General features: G+C 49.9%; 2 protein-coding genes across 4 annotated transcripts in view; both read right to left on the bottom strand.

Moving 5' to 3' along the window:
• sh2b3 (SH2B adaptor protein 3) overlaps window positions 1–12,952 on the bottom strand; it is a 53,871-nt gene extending 40,919 nt beyond the window's left edge. Inside the window, exons 1-2 of one of the 2 annotated variants that reach the window (XM_086173355.1) lie at window positions 12,815–12,952; window positions 5,099–5,148 (exon numbers count right to left, since the gene is read on the bottom strand). The gene's annotated coding sequence lies outside the window, so the exon portion shown is untranslated. The remainder of the gene's footprint in view (window positions 1–5,098; window positions 5,149–12,814) is intronic. The other variant, XM_086173356.1, reaches the window with a different exon arrangement.
• A 2,337-nt stretch (window positions 12,953–15,289) lies between these two features.
• Window positions 15,290–19,211, bottom strand: LOC147218195 (sesquipedalian-1-like). Of its 2 annotated transcripts, XM_086173340.1 has the most exons (3): window positions 19,156–19,211; window positions 18,550–18,653; window positions 15,290–18,050 (listed from the first exon to the last, which is right to left on the bottom strand). In XM_086173340.1, the coding sequence occupies exon 3, from the start codon at window positions 18,011–18,013 to the stop codon at window positions 17,165–17,167; it is 849 nt and encodes a 282-aa protein (XP_086029466.1). In that variant the 5' UTR covers window positions 18,014–18,050; window positions 18,550–18,653; window positions 19,156–19,211; the 3' UTR covers window positions 15,290–17,164. The 2 variants fall into 2 exon arrangements, with proteins under 2 accessions (XP_086029466.1, XP_086029467.1); XM_086173341.1 differs by lacking the exon at window positions 19,156–19,211 and having other exon boundaries at window positions 18,550–18,688.
• Between the last annotated feature and the right edge of the window lie 1,101 nt (window positions 19,212–20,312).

Raw genomic sequence — 20,312 nt, 5'->3', positions numbered from 1 at the left:
AGCGGGATCAACGGTTTTGGATTTTCAGAACGTTTCTTGGTGTCGCTTTATAAGAGCCTCTTCGGACTTTAGTCTACATTGGCCTTTTTTTTTTTTTTCTTCCCCTCTTGATTGGAAAGGTTACGTGGAAATGATTCATCTGTTGCTTGTTTGCCTTGCAGCCGGGCTTATGACTCCTTGTAGAAGTATTCCCCTCACCTCCAAAAGAAACAGGTATGTGATGTTTACTCCCGGTACAATAGCCAGAGTATAGCATAGCGTTCCTGATGAGGCCTTTTGGATGGACATGGATGTGGAGCGTGACAGGACTGTTCCCTTCAGGTTGTTGACGCAGACCCTCATTGAGGGCCTTCACGTTCTTCACCAGACGTATTGTGGACATCTTGGCTGATTATCAGGGATCAGTCCATGGAAAAACCAGTTTAAAAAAAAAAAAACAGCCCCGTTCGTGGTAATCTACCCAACTTGTCTGGGGAAACGGAGTCCACCCATATCCCTCTGATATTTATTACAAAAGAGGATGCAGGTCGGCAGCGCTAACACGCCAAAGCCCGCATGATACCGCCGGAGATATTTCAAGGTCGCCGCGGCGCTTTCGAGCCAACGGTGGTTCGGCCCAAATTCTCCCCGTTCTTGTCATGAGAGAGCCGGAGCTTCGGCACAAAGTTCCCGCTCCTTCACCGGACCAGGTAGACGACCGTGAGGAGCCACCGACCATCTCAGGGCCGTCCCATCCCACGACAACATTAACTGTTTCCCTGGAAACCCTTTGCTCAATTCATATCTTGCCGTTATAAAGCTGCGCAAATGTCACATTTGTGAAGGATCCAAGTGGGGTTAACTACACAAGTCTGCTCTGCACCCGTCCTAAAACAAACGTTTTCAATCCAACCGATTCAACAGCGTTGTTTAACGACGGTCTACTTTACCATTTGTACATATTGAAAAATTGAAAGGGTTTATATTGGACGTTCAAATATTTGAGCTCTACCGAAGAGAAAACATCCTGTGCTTCGGCACTAATCTACCGAGGGTGTCGGTAAGGTTGTCTTTCCGTAACCTTTGCTCCAGCTCAGGGGCGGTGGTGGTGCTGGAGATGAGATACCAGCATCTCATAAGGCTTCGCCGCTTTTTATCGCAAGTCGGTTATTGGAGACTTTCTGCACCAAAATGTAGCCGAGGCGACGGGTAGCGCCTCAATTCAACCCGTAAGAAGATAAGGGACGCCTTACCTCTGACAACTCGGTGGAAATTATTCCATACCATAATAATAACAATAAGTTAAAGATAAAGATCCAGCCGTCGTATGAGGGAAATGACGCAGCAGAATGTGCGCCCTTCTCCGATGCCACCTCGTCCGTCACGACCCGGCTAAGAATAGAAAACTTGGAAATCCATTGCTTCTGGAGATAAAACTTCCGAGTAATGATAGCGGGAGCCGTGACGGCGACACATAGTGACGCGCACGTTCGCGACGTGCGACCTCATCGCCTCATTGTGTTTGCCGTAATCTCATGAATAGCCCGATAACCATGACGTGACATTACTTGGGTTGAGAAACAGAATCCTTGCTCAAAAAGCCGAACAGAAGCGTTTGTGTGGCCTGTCAAGGGAGGCCTGTCCTCCTGCCGCAGCTGGACCGACTGCGGCCTTCTCTGTTCGCTCCCCTGGTTGTAAACAAACGGTGATGTATTTGGAGAACGTCTGAAGCCGGCCCGTTCGGAGCTCATCATCATGCAGTAACAACACAAACACTTGCACACATTTATGATTAGGAATTAGCTCCACGCTTGTGCTCACACCAAAGCCTCTTCTCTCTTTTGCACAATATCTTGGTGGCTCTGTCCAGGCTTTTTTTGTTTTGTTTTTCCCCACAGGCGTCCCCTGTTTTTAGCATCACAAAGTTGTGGTGTTGTCCCACTGCCTTGCATACCCTATATTTCCTGACTACTGAGCGCACCCGAATAGAAGCCGCACCGGCTACAAATAACAAAATAAACCTATGTGTTCACAAACAAGCCGCACTTGTCTATAATTTGTAACATGAGAGATTTAAACAGAAACTTTTTTTCAACTTTGAATTAAATAAGGCCTTAAAACACTTTATAGCCTTGACTTGACACTTTATAGTTTTATTTGTATTTCTTATCCCCCCCCCCCCCCTTTTTTTTTTTCCTACTTTTAATTATTATTGTTATGTTCTACTTGAAACTCTGGCACAACAATTTACTTCGGGATATATAAAGTTGTTCTTATTCTCATACAGGTAACATCCACAAATACGTACTTTTCCCAACAGTGGCTGCAACCAGACTGATAAAAAATATGAGTAATAATCCATCCATCTCCAGCCGATCGCTATCTTGATCTTCCTCTTGCGAACTAAAACCAAGTCGTCTTGGTTTGTGTCAGAATCCAACGGCCTCGGAATTCCACGGTACTTTCGTCGGTCCGATGCGACGAGGCTAAACGTTTTGGCGGCGTGAAGCTCGCTAGCCTAAAAATAAACCGGAAATGAACCGCATCGCTGCTGAAGCCGCAAATTACAGAACATGTTTCGCCCTCGCGTCCCTTACCAGGTGCCGCTTCAACAGATTTAGTGTTTCTAAAGGCCAGCAGATGTTGGCGCTGACAGAAAAGGAGAAGGTGACAAATACTGCATTAGCCTTAGTCGATGTTTCTGTTTGGGGTTTTTGCTCGATTGTCCTTCAACTCCACGCTGCCGCTTGAAACCCTTTCCTTGGCTTTGGGAAAACGGTGACTTCTATTTTCAAATACGAGCAGCTTTCATCTCCGCGACGATGCTCAAATTGTGACTGGACGGTGAACTCCCGACGCTGCGTATCACGTGACATCACGTGGGTGTTTTTCTCGATATGCTCGCACGGAAAGACGGATACTGAGCTTTTTATTGTGCGTACGAGCGGCGCGTTTGAAAAAACGCTTGCACACGAACGTCCAAACTTCCCGTTTGTTCATTACTTCCAAAATAGGATGTGCTCCTAATTGTCCTACTCATTAAATGAAATTTAATTAACAGCCAGCCACATCCTTCTGACTTCTATACGGCACTCAGCCGGATCCAATCTATAGCTTACGACCCCATCGGTCTGCATGGCATTAGGAGTGTTTGACACATCAAACACTTGAGTTTCCCATAAAAAAAAAAAAAAAAAAAAAACGGAGTGGAAACTATAAATAAATTAAGAAAAACACGGCAACATGTGCATCACAGGACCGCCGGATGAAAAACAGATTCTGTTACCACCTTTGAATTTTCATTTTCTGAATCACTGAATGAATCAGTTTGGAGTAAAGGATATATTTCCAAAGCGGGGTGAGAGGAGAGCGAGGGAATCAAACAAGACGGAGAAAAGAAGGAGGCCAGAATCTTGAGGTATGAGACCATAATGAGAAGGAAGGCAGGAAGTGAGAAAAACAGAGCGCAGGGAGGAGAAGAAGGAGGAGGAGGAGGTGTCAGGTTTTGGCGTGGAGGTCCAGAGAAACACACTCCAGAGGCTGCGCCCGGGCAACCATCTCAGCGGGATGAAACTGGCAAGAAACTCCCAGTGCAAATACGCCCAGACATCAGAGGAGGCACGTAGATGTTAGGAGGCCGCGGGTCGGACGGCTCGGATCCACGTGAAACGAAGAGATTGTGCGAATTTACAGCTATCGGTCTGTACGCCGGACTTTTCCGGAAACCGGTTTTAGATTCGGGTGTCGTAGCAGGAGTAAAAGTAAACATGGTAGATCTAAAAATGAATGTTTTGACAGCTGAGAGTTCTTCTTGAGGGGGGAAAAAAAAAAAAAAAAAAAAAACGAACACAACCCTGTTGCTGAAATGTTCTCCGCAAAGTCGTTGCCGCATCAGGTTTGTGTAAACACCTCGGCGAGGGTTGAAGACCCATCTTTTAGAAATCGGGACACGCTTAAAAAGATAAAATAAAACTCTACTGAGAAAGTCATAATGTTGGTCTGGGACCGTTACCAAAGAGCCGAGCTCGGCATCTGTTCCTCTTAACCGTGATTTGTGCTCCCGCTAGGCTCTCCAGAGGCCGTCCCACAACAGAACATCGGCCCCCTAATCATCATCACGTCTCTGGTAAGGTCGTTACTGCGTTAGTCCACCTTAAGTAGTTCAAGGGGACAAAGGCACCGAATCTGTAATCTAGGTAAACTGCTCCGGTCCTTCCAAAAGTAAGGAAAGCGGCGGAGGGAATCTCAAACCCGGGACCCTGAAGTCCACGTTGCGTAAACACTGTCGTGACTCAGACGATGGGAGTTCCGCTCGGGTCTCTTTCGAAACGAAAAGAATTGGATTCTGACGTGCTGAAGGAGAGCTCAGGTACGTCTCGGGTCCTTCGAAGGTTCTTGACGGAAACATCTAGCGAAAGCTCATCCGAACCCGAACTGCGGTACCTTTGGCCAGCGGGTTCTTTCCCCTTCACTCCATCCTGCCGTCTTTACCGACTGTCACGGTCTTCATTTTTTTGACGACGACGCCGCGACACGTGCGCGGCTCCGTGTGCCGATTGGTCCAACTTATCACACCGTAGCTTTTCTCTCCGGGCTACTGGACGATAGAATGATAAAGATCTTGAATCTGACAATCCAGATCTGACGATCGGATGTTACGGTCCGGTTTCTAGTGATAGATCTACGAACGAACCCACAAAATAAATCAACAAACGTCCAAATTTCGAGAAGTATCGACTGTGAAGCTTCGGCTTCCTTGAGTACATGGTCACAAGTAGACAAGTTTCCAAACTGCAAAGCTTATCCAAAACCCGCTCCTACGTTTCCTAACATCTTGATCGCACGCGTCTACATCGAAGACAGGTTTCTGGAGCTAACTCTTTTCCAGACGTGCCAGGTGCAGGTTTAGCCGAGGCACCGTCCCGTATCTTGGCCGGCACGCTTGCTAGCACACAGGTGTGCTCATGCAAACAAAAGCACCGGCGTCCCGAGGGAGCCGGAGCAAATTTCCCGGATGGCGGGTTCGTCGCCATCCGGCTTCTCCGAGCCCGTTGTCTCGTCCACTGCGAGCCGCAACGTATCGTATTCTTGTCTCCTCCTCCCCGAAACGTCTCCTTACCTTTCAAACTGGAAGTTGACGCCAGTGCAGTTGGTGCTGGAGCAGTTCTTCTGCGGGAGGAAGACAAACGCATCGATCAGCCCGTCAGTTGCTACTTATAAAAGTTCACAAAACATCAACTTATGTATTTAACCATTGAGAAGGGAGGTCTTGTATTACGATTCTTCCTTGAACATTTGGAGTTGTTTAAAGCGTTTTGAGCGTTCCCAGATCCTCTGGCCTTCCTTTCTATAAAGTAGAAGCACAGCCAACCCAACTCTTTGTTGGTCTCTCATTATTCTGCCCTTGTCTTCCCTCCAGGTACTAACAGGACCGACCGGCTTCCGCTTGGCCAGAAGCCCCGAGCGTCCAGTTGGGTTCCTCCGCATTGCGGACGGCCGATTGCCAGTCGGAGAAAAGTCAAATTTGTGCGGGCCTCCCACCGGATGGGTAACCTCGTGAACACGGCACTCCTTTCGTTTTTCGGTCTTTTTTGGGGATAAAAGTGTCCAACCGAGGGTCGGCGTTGCTTTTCCGAGCCACTTGATACCGATGTCAGGACGTGCCGGTCTCTCTCAACATTCTAGAAACCCTACGGCTAAATGTTTGCATGGTCGACAGTAAATCTAGGATAACATCTTCACGTTGAAAAGCGGAGCTTCAAAAGCCGCCGTCCGCTACAATGGCAAAACTGCACCTTAACAAAACACACGGTCTGACGGATGCACTGCGTAAAAGAACAGGCTCGCATGAAAAAACATCTGCGGTGGCAGGGATGGGACCGGACAAGTCTCCCTGTTCCTGTTTGTGTGAAGTGAGATGTGAAAGAGTGTCGATATGAACCGAGCAGCAAGTGCTCTCACACACACACACACACACACAGAATTGCAGAACATATTATAAAGGGGGGTGGGAAGTAGCAGCGAAACATGACATAACCTGAGTCTTACTTCCTGAAGCCGGATCACGGCATCAGCTTTTTAAGGGTAAAACAAGAAAGGACGAGTGTGTCTTGTTCAGGTGTGTTTGCACAGAGAGACGGAAAGAGGTTTCGCGTTCCCTTTTAAATATAAAAATATTCATATATGTTATATAGCATAATGCTATGCAAGCAGATTAACCCAATGCTAAGAGGCTCCAAGAACTTTGAGTGTCTTTTGGGATGTTTACACACCGCGTCATCCTTCTTCCGTCCCCCCGATATTTCAATCCAGCGACGCAGCGAAGGCCTCCACGTGTTGACGAAAATGATTTATATAGTGTTTTTGTTTAGCCCAGGGCATTCTCCCGCTCTCCCGCAACACAATGCTGCTATTCTTAAAGACGTACGGGAATAATGCCTCGCCGCTTTCTGTTTCCTGCGGTCTGGGACCGAGGGGAGGCCGGCTGGGAAAAAAACAAACAAAAAAAAAAAAAAAAAACACGAGACCCCGAGCAAAAGCTGGGATGTAATAGTTAAAAACCTAAAAGACTGAAATCCGCTGTGGAGCAGGTGAGATGTTCGAAGCGGTTTGAGGAGGATGCGTCTGAAGCTGCCCGTCCAGCGCGGGATTCGGTTTTCGACAAGTTCCCGATCATCAGCCGCTCCATTTATCGATCAACGTAGGAAATCAAAAACGCCTGTTTGCTATTCTATTTGTCTTTCGCCGCAGTTAGCTTCGCACGATCCAGATCGCCCAGAGCCCTCGCGTGAAGTTGTTGTTTTTTTTTCCTCCACAAAATGAATTTCTGTTGGAACCGAGCGTAAGCTTTCGTTGGATTGTTTGTTTTGTTTTTTGTTTGTTTTATTTAATAGTTCGCAGGCAGTAAATCGCTCTCGGTAGTAAATGTTGACGCTGTCGATGAGAGCTAACGACGTTCAGCTGTGGTGGAAGGGGAACGAAGTTGAAAAATGTGGGAATCCTATTGGAAGGAAAACACAGCGCGACACGGGAGCATTGTTTGGTGCCGATTCTGTGTTTACAAAGACCATTCCATACATTTAGAAGCCCGGGGTAGGGGGGGGGGGGGGGGGGGGGGGAATGCTCAAAGTGCCAAGTAACCTACTGGAATTATCACTTCCTCCAGCTGTCCGCTATCGTACCGCCGAGCGACGCAGGACTCGGCGATCCGTCATCGAGACATGACGAGGACGCACGAAAAAGACCAGGAGACCCAGATAAAGAATGACAGACAAAAATAAAAAGTTTCCCCTGAATGGACAAACTTGATGAGTCAAGAACGAGCGAGAGAGAGAGAGAGAGAGAGAAACGCCTTATTGCAGATGAAATACAAAGCACAATAGGATCTTTATTAGAGGCCCCGTGAGCAAACATGCCATTTCAATCGGGCCGCCGGAGAGTCACTTTGAACATGTTTAGGGATTCTGCTCTGGTCCCCCGGACACGCCTCCGAGACGCCTCCGAGACGCCTCCGAGACATTAACCTACATTCGCGGGGGCGGGAGGACCGGGACTCGGCGGCCGCGACACAAACGGAGAGGCTAATAAAGTAAACGGTGTAAACAAACACAATTAAAATTAGCTAGGGACAGAAGAGGAGGGGAAAAAAACAGATTACTTCAGGATTATATCGGAAGCCGAAGATTAACACGTCAAAACGCGTATTTTGCCCGAATAGCCCAAATGACCCACTTCTGATACTTCCCCGGAATAAAGACCTTAAAACACTTTATAGACTTGACACTATAGTTTTATTTGTACTTCTCATTTTGCCCCCTTTTTTTCCTACTTTTAATTACTACTGTTATGTTCTACTTGAAACTCTGGCACAACAATTTCCTTCGGGATAAATAAAGTTGTTCTTATTCTTATACCGGTAACATCCACAAATACGTACTGGCAAATGCTTTTTTTCCAAGCGCTGGCTGCAACCAGACTGATGAAAAATATGAATAATAATCCATCCATCTCCAGCCGATCGCTATCTTGATCTTCCTCCCGCAAACTAAAACCAAGTCGTCTTGGTTTGTGTCGGAATCGAACGGCTTCAGAATTCCACTTTCGTCGGTCCGATGCGACGAGGCTAAACGCTTTGGCGGCCTGAAGCTCGCTAGCCTAAAAATAAACCGGAAATATCCACAAAAACCCACAAATGACCCACTTCTGATGCTTCCCCGAAATAAATGCGGACGGCAATAACGAAGCAGAATCCACTTCCCTGACGGGTCAAAGATCTACCCGGACGTTTCTGCGCTTTCACACGTCCCGAAAGGGAATCGCAACATCCCGACTTGGAAAAAAAGGCAATCGTCCGCTTCATTTATCAAGTACCTGCGGCCGGATGTTGTTATTTTCTGTATTTCTTTGTCTGGATTTCCCCCCCCGCAGCTTTGCACAGACCCCGACGTTGCACCGGCGACAGACCGCGAGACTCCACGCGTTATTTTCGGGCGAACGTGGCACCGAAAACCGATAGCGGCGACCCCGCGGGAGCCAGGGGTGCAGCTGAAACCCGGCACCCGGGGTCGGAGGTGGCCAACGCTCCGCCGGTTCGACTGAAAAAGCAAATGAACGTGTCCGTTCGGATTTCCGCCGCGTGCCGACGGGCATCGTGGAGGTTCTAGGAAGGCTGAGCTAAAAGGTCCTGAATTTGCAAAGCAAGGAGGGGTCACGAGGTCAAACGTCTATCCCGCTCCGAGTCCCGGTAACGTTAGCCTGCGCTGATTGCGGGGAATGAAGCGTGCACACGCTGGGAATTTCACCGTTTAGGAATGCCGCGGGGGCTACGAGCCCACGAGAGGAGGAGAAAAAACAAAACAAAACATCTCCGCTTCTTAAACACGGGCTCGGTTTCCGAGGGGCTCCGAACAACAAGCCCTCAGTCACAACTGGGTCAAATCAGATGGATACAATTCAGCACATTTGAGCGAGACTCAAATATTCCCCAGGCTTCCGTGAAATCCGAGGGCGATTTATGAATGAGTCACCCCGACTTGTAAAGCCGCTCATTAATTGCGGATTGTGAGGACGCGTGACAATATAGCAGACGTGAGACGCGGAGTTGGGAGGGACATAATTCTGCTGTGAATCATCTGCAGCCATCTGGCTTCCTGGAAGGTCACTTCAGGAGTTATGAAACTTTTCCACATCGGGACTCATCACTGAGGGCCAACCGCGTCCCTGGCGCTTACAAAACCCACCAGGGCTGCGTGACGTCTCCCATTTTTTCATTTTTTCTTTCCAGAGGAGATGTACTTTCACTTCATCTTCGCCTTTCGGACACACACACACACACACACACACACACACACGGAAAGTCCTTAAAACGTGGGGAAACTTCCTGTGACCCCCCTAAAAAAAAAAAAGCAAACATTCAGAATGTATTCTTTCACAACTCGGAGAAAAATAAAAATAAATAAGCACCGCTGCCCCCGTTCCTGACGACATGCACGCACATACACACACACACACACACACACACACACACACACACAACCTGTCAGTGTTTCACTGGCCAACAAGCAAACACACGTCCGGGGCGACGTCTTTGCACTGCGACCCGACCCCGACACCTATAATCAACATTTTTCCCAGAAAACAAGAACAGGGGTACGCCAGGGTGACGACACACAGGGATCAACACACAGTCTCTAATTATTGCCTCTTTGGTGAGTGTGTGTGTGTGTGTGTGTGTGTGTGTGTGTTGTTTTCGTACCACCCAAACACTTGTCTCTTTAAACACTGTTTGCGTGTTTTTTCTTAATAAGACGCCAAGGTTAAATTTAAGCCATGAGGCTCAGCTGTTTGGGTGGTCATTCGTGTGTCTCACACACACACACACACACACACACACACAGACACACACACACACTCCTCCAAACCATGTGTCACATTGTAGAAGGTCTCCATTGTTCCTAGAAAAGTGCTTTCTTTCTCCTCCATGTTTGCTTCCTAACCCTCCTCTTCCTCTTCTGTCCATCAGTCTAGCTGAGCAGATTCCAGCTGGTCTTCGCTCCCCGTCGGCCCGCTGAGGGTCAGCCCTCCTCCCGCGCTCATCGCCGGATTTCTTCGAACCCCCGAGGCGAGAGGAAGAGCGCTAGTATCTCGGCTAAACACCCTCCTCCCCCCCCCCGCCGTTCGGACATGTGGATTCGCGCGCCTCGGTCGCATCGGGTGGATTTTGAAAAAACAAATCTCCCGCCGGCTCCCGGGCCGAGGTTTTTACATTTATCTGCGTATTTCATTAAGATGTAACGGCTCGGTCCCGGCAGGCGGGAACAAAGAGGCCCGTGCTCTCCTGAAGAGCGCGGCCTCCTCGCCGCTGAGGGGATCAGATGTTGGCGTTGGCAGCGTGACAGCGGCTGCTTAAAGGCCCAGGACACCAGGACCGAGACGTGAAATGTGTCGGCGCCGCTTTCACCCTTTCCTACGCCATCACAAACTTGAACCGGAGTGTGGCCGGCCTCTTCTTCTTCTTTTCCTTTGCTTCTCCACAGCAAATTCACCTTCTCAGTCTAACCCTTCACACCAACTACCTTCATATCCTCTCTCATGACGTCCATCCATCTTCTCTCTGGTCTTCCTCTGGACCTCCTGCCTGGCTGCTCCACCTTCAGCAGCCTTCTACCCAGATCTTCACCATGGTTTGGACATGAACACTCATCTGTTCATGTCCAAAACATCTCACTCATCACTTTGTCTCGGTCATACATGTCCTGCTCCCCTGTGACAAATTCTTCTTTTCCCTTGGTCTTTTCCCTTCAGGGGTCTCCACGGCCAATCCACCTTCTCCAGCTAACCCTATTCTCTGGATCCTCCTCTCTCACACAAACTACCTTCATATCCTCTCTCATGACGTCCATCCATCTTCTCCTTGGTCTTCCTCTGGACCTCCTGCCTGGCTGCTCCACCTTCAGCAGCCTTCTACCCAGATCTTCACCATGGTTTGGACATGAGCACTCCTCTGTTCATGTCCAAAACATCTCACTCATCACTTTGTCTCGGTCATACATGTCCTGCTCCCCTGTGACAAATTCTTCTTTTCCTTTGGTCTTTTCCCTTCAGGGGTCTCCAGATCCAATTAACCTTCTCCATCTAACCCTATTCTCTGGATCCTCCTCTCTCACACCAACTACCTTCATATCCTCTCATGACATCCATCATTCTTCTCCTTGGTCTTCCTCTAGAACTCCAATTCCAGCATCTGTCTACCGATACATTCACTGTCCCTCCTCTGTCCATGACCCAACCACCTCGGTCTGGCATCTCTGACCTTCTCTCCAAAACATCTACCATATGCCGTCCTTCTGATGGACTCATTCCTGATCCTCTCCATCCTGGTCATCTCCATCTCCAGCTTTGCTTCCTGTCTTTTCTCTCCACCACTACACCACCGTCTCCCAACCATGAACCATCATCTGCAGGTCTCACCACCGTCTCCTCCACCTTTCCTTTCCGTCTGGCTGAATGTTCTTCTACCTCTCAGTACCTCTGACACTTTTCTCCACCCATTCCAACCTGCTTGAACCCATTTCTTTACCACTTGTCCAAACTCTCCTACACTCTGGACTGTTGACCCAAAGGTCTTGTGTCGACCTGAGGTACTTAGGCTCTTCCGGCCTCATACGGGTTCTAATTCTTTACCCTGGTTTCACTTCCACCGGCAGCCGTGACACGACGCAGTTCACACCTTCCAGCAAATTCATTCAAGAAAAGCGGCGTGTAGGAGGCTACACTCGTACTCCGTCGTTGTCTTTCGGCGGTTTATCTGAGCGGCCGACGCTTTGCCGGGAACAGAACCCTGAGCTGACCGAGCCTGAATTCAAACAGACGGGCCAAGACTGGATCAAATCCACGAACGTAAAGCTGCAGAAGCACAACGCAAGAAAAACTCTTTTGCACCTTAAACGCAACCGTGTTAATAAACTGCTGTTTGTTTTGAACACGCCCCCCCCCCCAGCTCAGAGGCGCGCCTTGCCTTTTCCACCACACCCCCTTTCAAAGCGACCAGGACTTCACACACACACACACACACATAACCTGTGTTAACACTTTGACCACACGCTTTGGTGGCAGTGAACGCTCCATTGAGGTTTCGCTGAGCGACAGGTTCACAGAGAAGAAGCACCTTCAATCCTCTGACTGATCATCTCATGGTAGACACACACACACACACACACACACACACACACTGTCCGAAGCTGGACTTCAGGTGGACGTCCAGGTGACCCTCCTCTTCCTCGCCGCGACCCCCTGTCTCCATGGCAACAGCACAGACCTTCACCTCGCCTTCTTGAAGTTCTTGAGAACTTTGCACAGGGTGTGTGAGTGTGTGTGTGTGTGTTTGGGAGGTCTATATTGCATCATCACCATGGAGACCAAGATAGCTAGATAGAAAGATGTGCCCCAAATATGATGCAACGCAGAAAACTGTGAAGTTAAAAAAAAAAAAAAAAAAAAAAAGAAAAAAAAAGTTTTCCCAAGTAGGTTTCTGATTGCTTTGCTTTATCCTCGAAAGGGAAGGAGTGGGATTTTTAGTTTATCAAGTAAAGTATTTTAGTTAAAAAATAAAATAAAATAAAATAAAATAAAAACAGATCCTAAGCTAGCCGGGGAGCTGCTAGCATCCGCAGCCCGGAACAGGAGCGCTGCCCTCCGGACGCGAACCTGGATGGAGGGACCCTCTGCCATGCGGTGTGTGTGAGAGTGTGTGTGTGAGAGAGTGTGTGTGTGTGTGTTTTCGCTGAGAGGACCTGTGAGAAGGGAGGAGGAAGGCCGTGTTTCTCGGTGTACTCACGTCCTCCGTTATCTCGGATCCACCGCGGCAGCTCGACGACGGGCCAACAGGTCGGACTTCGCATAACGGAAATGTGCGGAGAGAAAAACATCGAAACTAACTCAGGCTGCCGTCGGCCGGACGCGGGCAGAGCCGGGCGGAGAGCCCGTCCTCCGGTGTCTCATCGTGGGGGCAGCGTCGCGGTTCCTCCGCGCCGGAGATGGGAAAGTTTTTGGGCTCGAAGTTGACGCGGCGAGAAAAGTAGCGACTCCTCATTTCCGCTGTCAGAAAATGCGCCGCCGTCCGGAGCGTCAAGTTAGCGGACGTGCGGGGGTTCTGTTTCCGGTTTGGACCTTTCAAAATAAAAGCGAGCTCTGGGTGAGATTACGCCCTGTACAAAACACTGGACTGCACGAAGTCTTTACTTCATCCACAACATCACCCTCTTTTTCTCTTCTGCTACTGTCATTTATTTCAACACTGCTACCATCTGCTTTTAGTTTCCCGCGTACATCAAACCATCCTCACTCATCACTTTGTCTCGGTCATACATGTCCTGCCCCCTTGTTACAACTTCTTCTTTTCCTTTGGGTTTTTCCCCTCAGGGGTCTCCACCTTCTCCATCGAATGTTATTTTCTGGATCCTCTCTCTCACTACGTCCATCAATCTTCTCTTGGGTGTTCCTCTGGACCTCCAAGTCCAGCGTCTGTCTACCAATATATTCACTGTCCCTCCTCTGTACGTGACCCAACCATCTCAGTCTGATTTTATCTCCAGAGTATCTCACGTGTGTTGTCCCTCTGATCTCAACATCTCTGATCTCACCGTCTTGCTTTCCTTTCGTTCTGGCCGATACTCCTTTATCACGCGTCTCCACGGCTGTTTCGACCCGCTCCAACGCATCTTCACCTCTTTCCCACGGCCATCCATCTGTTATCTACCCTGAGAAATACATTTAATTCAACATTTATGATATTAATGGAATGATTTGAATCATTCGCTCTTAGATAGATGCCCTGACTGTGGTGTTTCCTCAATCGGCGTTCATGTTTTTAACATTTGGGAAAGTTGTTGAAATTAAAAAAGCTAAATTTAATTGTGGTATTTCACCAGGATATCAATGCTTAATTTATAAATCTTGACTGTTGATCATCACGATTGGAAGTATTTGTCAGGTTTGTCGATGAGGGAAGGAGTGTTTGCGAATGTACTGCTGTGTGTGCGGGACGTTCCTCAAAATAACCATCAGAATATGAGAATAAATGACCTGTCGTGCAATTTTATTAACATCATTTACTTTTGCTGCTCTCACCATCACTTTGTCAGCAAAATAACCGCTTCGTCGATCTGATCTCCTAAATAATGCGTAGCGTTGTTTTCTTAAAACGCAGCAGATACCCTCAAGTTAACTCCACCAAGAGCTGCCAGCTCCTCCACGTCGGTTGGAATCGTGAGGTTTATTTTGCATGTATTTCCAGTAGTTTGGTACAAAAATTCAAGCAACTAACTAGTCCAGGGGTCGGCAACCCATGCAGCTCTTTCATCTTTACACTGCGGCTCCGAGTGGCTTGGGAAAATAAATCATAAATATTCAATTGAAGTATATTTCATTTCTGTTAATTCCTTTTTTTAACTTTTAGTCCTAAGTTGGAAGATTATTGTGATCTTGAAATATTAAATAAAATTATATTTATTATTTTTCGCCGCTCAAAATAACGTCACACTGGCGGAAGCCGGTATACCCGCCAGCCGGTAAAGTCCCGATTTGCAGATGCTGTGCGCAGAAGTTCAGGAGCAGAAGTCCCATAAACCAGGTAAAACAATTATTTATGAAGATATTTTGCAAATATTTATTTTTTATTGTTTACTGACAGTGATTTTTTTTCCCGATTTATCTTTAAAATTCAGGTCAAGGCTCCGCTACACGCTCTGAAAGCCCAAAGCTCAAAATGAGTTCATTACATAAATCAAATTTAATTTCCTCTGTAATACCTTATGAATTTCAGAAGCAACAAACTCCACACTTGCTTATACAAAGTGTAAAGGTACTAAAAAGCAATATATACAGTGGTACCTTTATTCTAGTCGTCAAAAGTAATTGGGGCTCCCAGTAATTGCCGGCGTCCCCGCCTCCTTTTCCTAGGAAGAAAGGTCCAAATGGCTCTTTGGGTGTTACGGGTCGCGACCCCTGAACTAGACTGAAGGTTCTTGTTTGGGCCTGTTCTAGCGCCCCACACCGTGAGCACCGTGGATCTTTTATTTTGAAAGGCCGGCCCGGATGCGGCTCCTCTCCGTGTTTCGTCAGCCGTCAGCCGCAACATGAAACTCTTTCAAGGAATCCGAGGAAACATTCGCTCCGGTTCCTTCGCTCCTTCCGCCTCCCGGAGACACCGACCGGCGGGGCTTCTCAGGGGAAACACACTAAATAATCTTTCGCGATGTCGGACTCAAACACACCGCGGTGCGACGTTCAAGTGTCACCGGTAAGCGCGGTATTTGTTTTTTTTTTTGTTTTTTTTGCTATGAAAACTTTGAACAAGCGACACTTGAAGCAGCTAAAACCCTGGTTGTCGTCGATGATGAAGATGGTCGTGCAGAAGCTTTTAACCTCTGACCTCACGTTGGGACGAGAACTTCCTTTGCGGTTTAAATGCGAGGGGGGTTCGGTGCGAGTTTCACGACAAGAAAAACTCCCGGGTCTCGTGTTGGAACGCCTTCGTCCTCGGCGCCTCACCTGCCCCACCAGGTGTGCACGAGCGACCCGCTCCACGCCAAAACCAGGTGTAAACCCTGTCCCGCGGCGCCACCTGGTGGTCCGGGGGCAGAAGAGCGCAGCCGGAGGGCCCTCGGCGAGGGCCCTTGCCGAACGGGAGCCGGGAATGATCGACGGTGACGTGAGCAAGGGTTTATTGAGCGGGTTAACAAACATATTTAGACGTACCAAGAGTTGAAATCCGAAAGGAACACCTGTACCGTGTGCAAAAACATTGAAAACACCCATGAATACAAATGACGCGGTTCATTCCAAAATGTCCGTAACCGCTTTGGCTGGCGAGATAAAAACCCGGCGTGAAGAAAAACCACCTCTGGGAATCTGAAAGAACACGTCCAAAGCTCTGATGGGGCTCTGAGAGCCCCACACACACACACAGACACACACACACACACACACACACTGGATCAGTCCTTCCCCACACTGTTGCATGTGTGTGCGTGTGTGTCGTGCACTGAAGCGGAACGAGGCGCTGTCAAAATCGGATGGTAAAAACAAAGTGCCTTTGGCAAAGGAGAAAGACAAAGGAGTTAGAGGAGGACAAACCTTCCGGACAGGAACTAAAAATAAAAGAAGGCACGTATGGAGGAGCGGCAGGGCGCTAAGTTGGAGGAAAAGGCCCGGTTTTGCAGCCTGCTGGTGTTTTCACTTGCGGGCTCGCCGCCGCCGCCGCCGCCGTTAAAGCGTAAACCCGCGGCGCGAGATGATTCGATCGCGGGAAAAGGGAAACATCGGGGAAAAATCGCAGAGGCATGTGTTGAGTCCGGTAAGCTCGAGAGGGCAAACAGCAAAGAAAAGCAATCATATGACGCGGCATCATCCGCCCGCCGGCGAAGCCGAGGCTAAAAATATCAGGGCGCGTTGCCGCGGGCGACGCATCCAGCACCGGGGAAGGAGCTGACGTTAGCGGCGGCGGCGGCGGCGAGGGCCGCGGGGCACGAGGGGCCACAGAGGGCCGCTTCTCCTCCCGACAACAGATCCATTAAAACACTTCCCAAGAAAAAGCCCCACCCTGGATTTCGAACGCGACCTCTTGGGCGCGGGAGGCTCGGATCCACGTGGACGACCTTTTTTCCTCGCCGCCCTCGACACGCACTTTTCCGTCGGCGGAGGGAGAAACACCCTCCGGTTCCCGCGACAATAACCGGAAGGAAACAAACGGAAGTCAGTACCGCTTTCTGATTTCAATCTACTTTGCGAGAAAACTAGTTTCTTTTGTTTAAAAACTCTAATAAGTGGTTAATACTTGTTTTGCTTTTTTAGAAAGTGACTTGGCAAAGTGTGTCCCGCCATGTAACGGAGCTGATATGTAAACACGGACGACCCGCCGAGCTTCTGGTCGTTCTGAAGTAACGCTTTGTTTTTCAGAAATCGACCGGCGTCTGAACGCGAGGGTTTCTGTCAGATATTTAAAAAGAAATTCCAAAAAGACGTCGCAGTCGGACGCTACTCCGGTTGCCGCTTCTGCCGGGGTGATATTTCCTCCACGCGTCAGGAATCAGCCTGTCGGTTTTGATCCCGAAGATGAAAATCCCGGATAAAGTCCGCGCTTCGCTGGGTTGGTGAGGAATGATGTCGCCGTGGAAACCGGGATGGTTCACTGGCTCTGCAGCCACTGGGCTCTGAGCTCCTCCACCTCGGCGCCGTACCAGAGGTGGAGCTTGGAGAAGCAGCCGGTGCCGGGGGAGACGGGGCTCTCCAGGGACGCCCCCCTCCTCCTGGGAGGCACCGGCGGAGCTTTGGGCCCGTCGTGTCCGAAAGCCGCCCCGCCGGCGTCCCCGCCTCCTTCCCAGACGGCGCGGGAGGACGCTCCCTCCATGAAGCCGTTCGCCAAGGTCACGGGCGGTTTAGTCCAGGCCACGCCGTTCTCCTTGGAAGCTCCCGACATCATCTGGAGGTCGTCCTGGAGGCTCTTGGAACCGGACGCGGAGTAAGTCGTGGGAGAAGCGCCGGACGCGGACAGCGAGGACGACGAGGACGAAGAGGACGCGCCCGACCGTGACCTCAGGCTTCGCTTGGACGGCTTGGGCCTTCCTTGCGGGCGTCCGGCCTCCTGGATCTCCTCCAGCTGCCTTTCCAGCTCCCTCACCACCAGCCTCATGTAGTCAAAGCTGGCCCTCGACAGCGCCTTCACCCACGACTCCATGGCGGCCTGGTTCTCTGCCGCCATCTTGTACACCCGGGCCTTGGCGCAGTCGAACTTGATGGCGAAGGCGAACTCCTCTGCCGACTCGCAGAGCTCCACGGTGCAGCCCTCCAGGACGATCACGCCGATGGGCTCGCGGCCGTCGCGCTCCTCGAAGTAGAAGAGCATGTTCCCCTTCAGGACGAACCAGCGCCGGTGGTAGGCCGTGTTGCGCTCGCCCTTTTTGAACAGGAAGCCCGTCTTGTCTGGCGGCGAGTCGCAGGTGGCGTAGTACGCCACGCTGCGTTCGTTCAGCTTCATCTCGGCTGCTCGTCTCCGGCGGCGGCCGTCTTCTCATCTGGAGGAAAGCGTGGAGACACAGAAGACGAGTGGGACTTTATTTTGCAGGACGACGTCACGACATCGGCGCCCTCAGAGAGCTGAGCACCTCCGAGCGCCAACCTGCTTGAAAACCTTTCCTCTTTCATTTACTACGTCTACTGGGGCTCTGTGTTTAGTGATACTTTTCAAACTTTGAATAAAATTGTCAAACAAAGTAAACATTGAATAGCTTGAATCATAATTGCTGCATTAGGCGAGTAGAGATGTGACTGATTCGATGAGTCGTTTGGAGGCCGAAAGAGTCGAATCTTCCGAGGGATTCGAGCCAAAAAGGACGGATCTTTACGAAAGATCCCATCACGACTCCGGGTTCGGACGGAACCGGACGGGAACAACGGCTTGTCCCCGCCGGTCTGACACCGTGACAGAACCGAATTAAAACAATTCTTGGAAAACACCGGATCCGAACGGCGGTCGGGAACTATTTTATCACGGCTGAAAACCAGCGTCCTTACGGGTGTCGTCCGCGGCGGAAGCGTCGGCCCGCTGCGCCCGGTCCGCATCCGGGATTCAGCACGTCTCCATCCCCCGCCGCCTGCTCGCTCTTGACACGTTTGACCTGGAGGAGAGAGGAGGGGATGAGAAAGGGATAAAACACCGGAAAAGTGGCTTTTTCGGTGGAATTCGAGGGCGAAAATCGCGGATGAAAAAGTGAGCTGGACGCCGCGGAGGGAGACGGTGGTTCGGCGGGCGGGAGAGAACCGAGTCCGGGCTCAGCGTTTCCAACGGCGGATGATTCAGAGTCAGGGCGGTCTTTCCTGTTTTTTTTTTTTAAAGATGATGTTTTATCACAAGATTTCTGACACATCTGCGCTTTTCTTGGGAGGCATTTCCGCGGGGGAAGGGGGGCGGACGGCCGGTCGCCGCTTCACGGGAATGCGAATGTGCTGACTCGGCGGCGGGGCGCTAGCGTCCCGGCTCACCTAGCTAACCTAGCGGATGATTAGCCTCCCCCTTTTCCGTTACACCGAGAACCCCTTCCCGGGGTATCACCGCCCCGTTACCTGCTTCGAAAAACCCGTTTAAATCTTCCACGTCCCCGGTGTTTATTTTTCTTTTACCTCTCTTCCTCCTTTCCTGCTTTCTTCCATTCTTCCCAGTCACGTGATCAACGATAGGAGGAGGAGGAGAAGGCGGGGGGGAGGGGGAGAGGGTGCGTTCGGTTGTCATACGCGGTTAGCTCAATCGGGCGGGGTCTCCGGCGGGATCGTTAAAACCCACGTTTCACTTCGCACCCCGCCCCGTTGCCGTGGCAGCCGCACAGCCGGTGAATAAACCAAGCGCACACGATGTGCTGCCCTTAGAGCCCCGCTGCAGAGTCCTGCCTCAGATGTTTGTCCTGCAGCAGAACATCTCCCCCTTCTGCTCCTCTTTCTCCTCCTTTTCCTTCTCCTCTTCTTCTTTTTTTCTCTTTTCCAGAACAGTGAAGGATGCCATCAATCAAAGTTGACAGGAAATTCAGAGAACATATGTGAGGAAGATCAGGGAGAAAAGTCCAAACTAATGCTTTTATTTTGCAGTGTAAGGTCAGGTCGAATCTGGTTTCTTTTCATTTATAGCTGAAGACGCGGTCATCTCGTGTTTTTCTGTTAATTTAGGGGTGGAAAAAAAAGGGCAGCAGGCCCAGGCTTAAGGATTATGAGTTGCTAGATTACGAAGCCCACCCTTGGTGCTTAATCCGTCCGGTACAATCACGGCATTTTCCTCCAGACATTTCAAGTTGGATTTGGTCGCCTTGTTCAACAGCACAAAGGCGGTGAGCTACAAATGTACCTCGCTCACGCACTTTATCTGGCAAATATGTGGAGGAATTTGAACCCGTGACCTTGTGGTATTTTAGCCACCACCAGCAAAACCTCGCCTCGCTCCTCTAAATCCCGAGCTTCATTTCCGTGACACTGAGCTGCGGACGCTGGCCTGTGTGACGGTGCACACACCCCTTAGAATATCTTCTGGAGACGGCTGACGGCCTCTTAGCATCGTCCTAATCTTCAATTAACTCGTGGCGCCGCTGACGCCACCGCATGTACTCTTCCTCATGAAAGGTTTGCTTTCTCCGCCTTTGGGAACTTTGATTAAGGGGCGATGCTCTCGCCGCGGGGTTTAATTTCTTCCACTTATCTCGTGTTTCACTGGGTCTTGACATTCTGAGAGATTAATTTGAGGGGGCGGGGGAATCGGGCGGCGTGCGACGTTCACAATAACAAAACGGCGGTAA

Source organism: Fistularia commersonii, chromosome 26 (assembly GCF_037954325.1).
Source record: "Fistularia commersonii isolate RoL2024-O1a breed Wild chromosome 26, RoL_Fcom_v1.0, whole genome shotgun sequence".
In the NCBI taxonomy this organism is placed as follows: Eukaryota; Metazoa; Chordata; class Actinopteri; order Syngnathiformes; family Fistulariidae; genus Fistularia; species Fistularia commersonii.
Note: the sequence above shows the minus strand (reverse complement) of the source record. Positions and strands in the feature narration are given on the sequence as shown.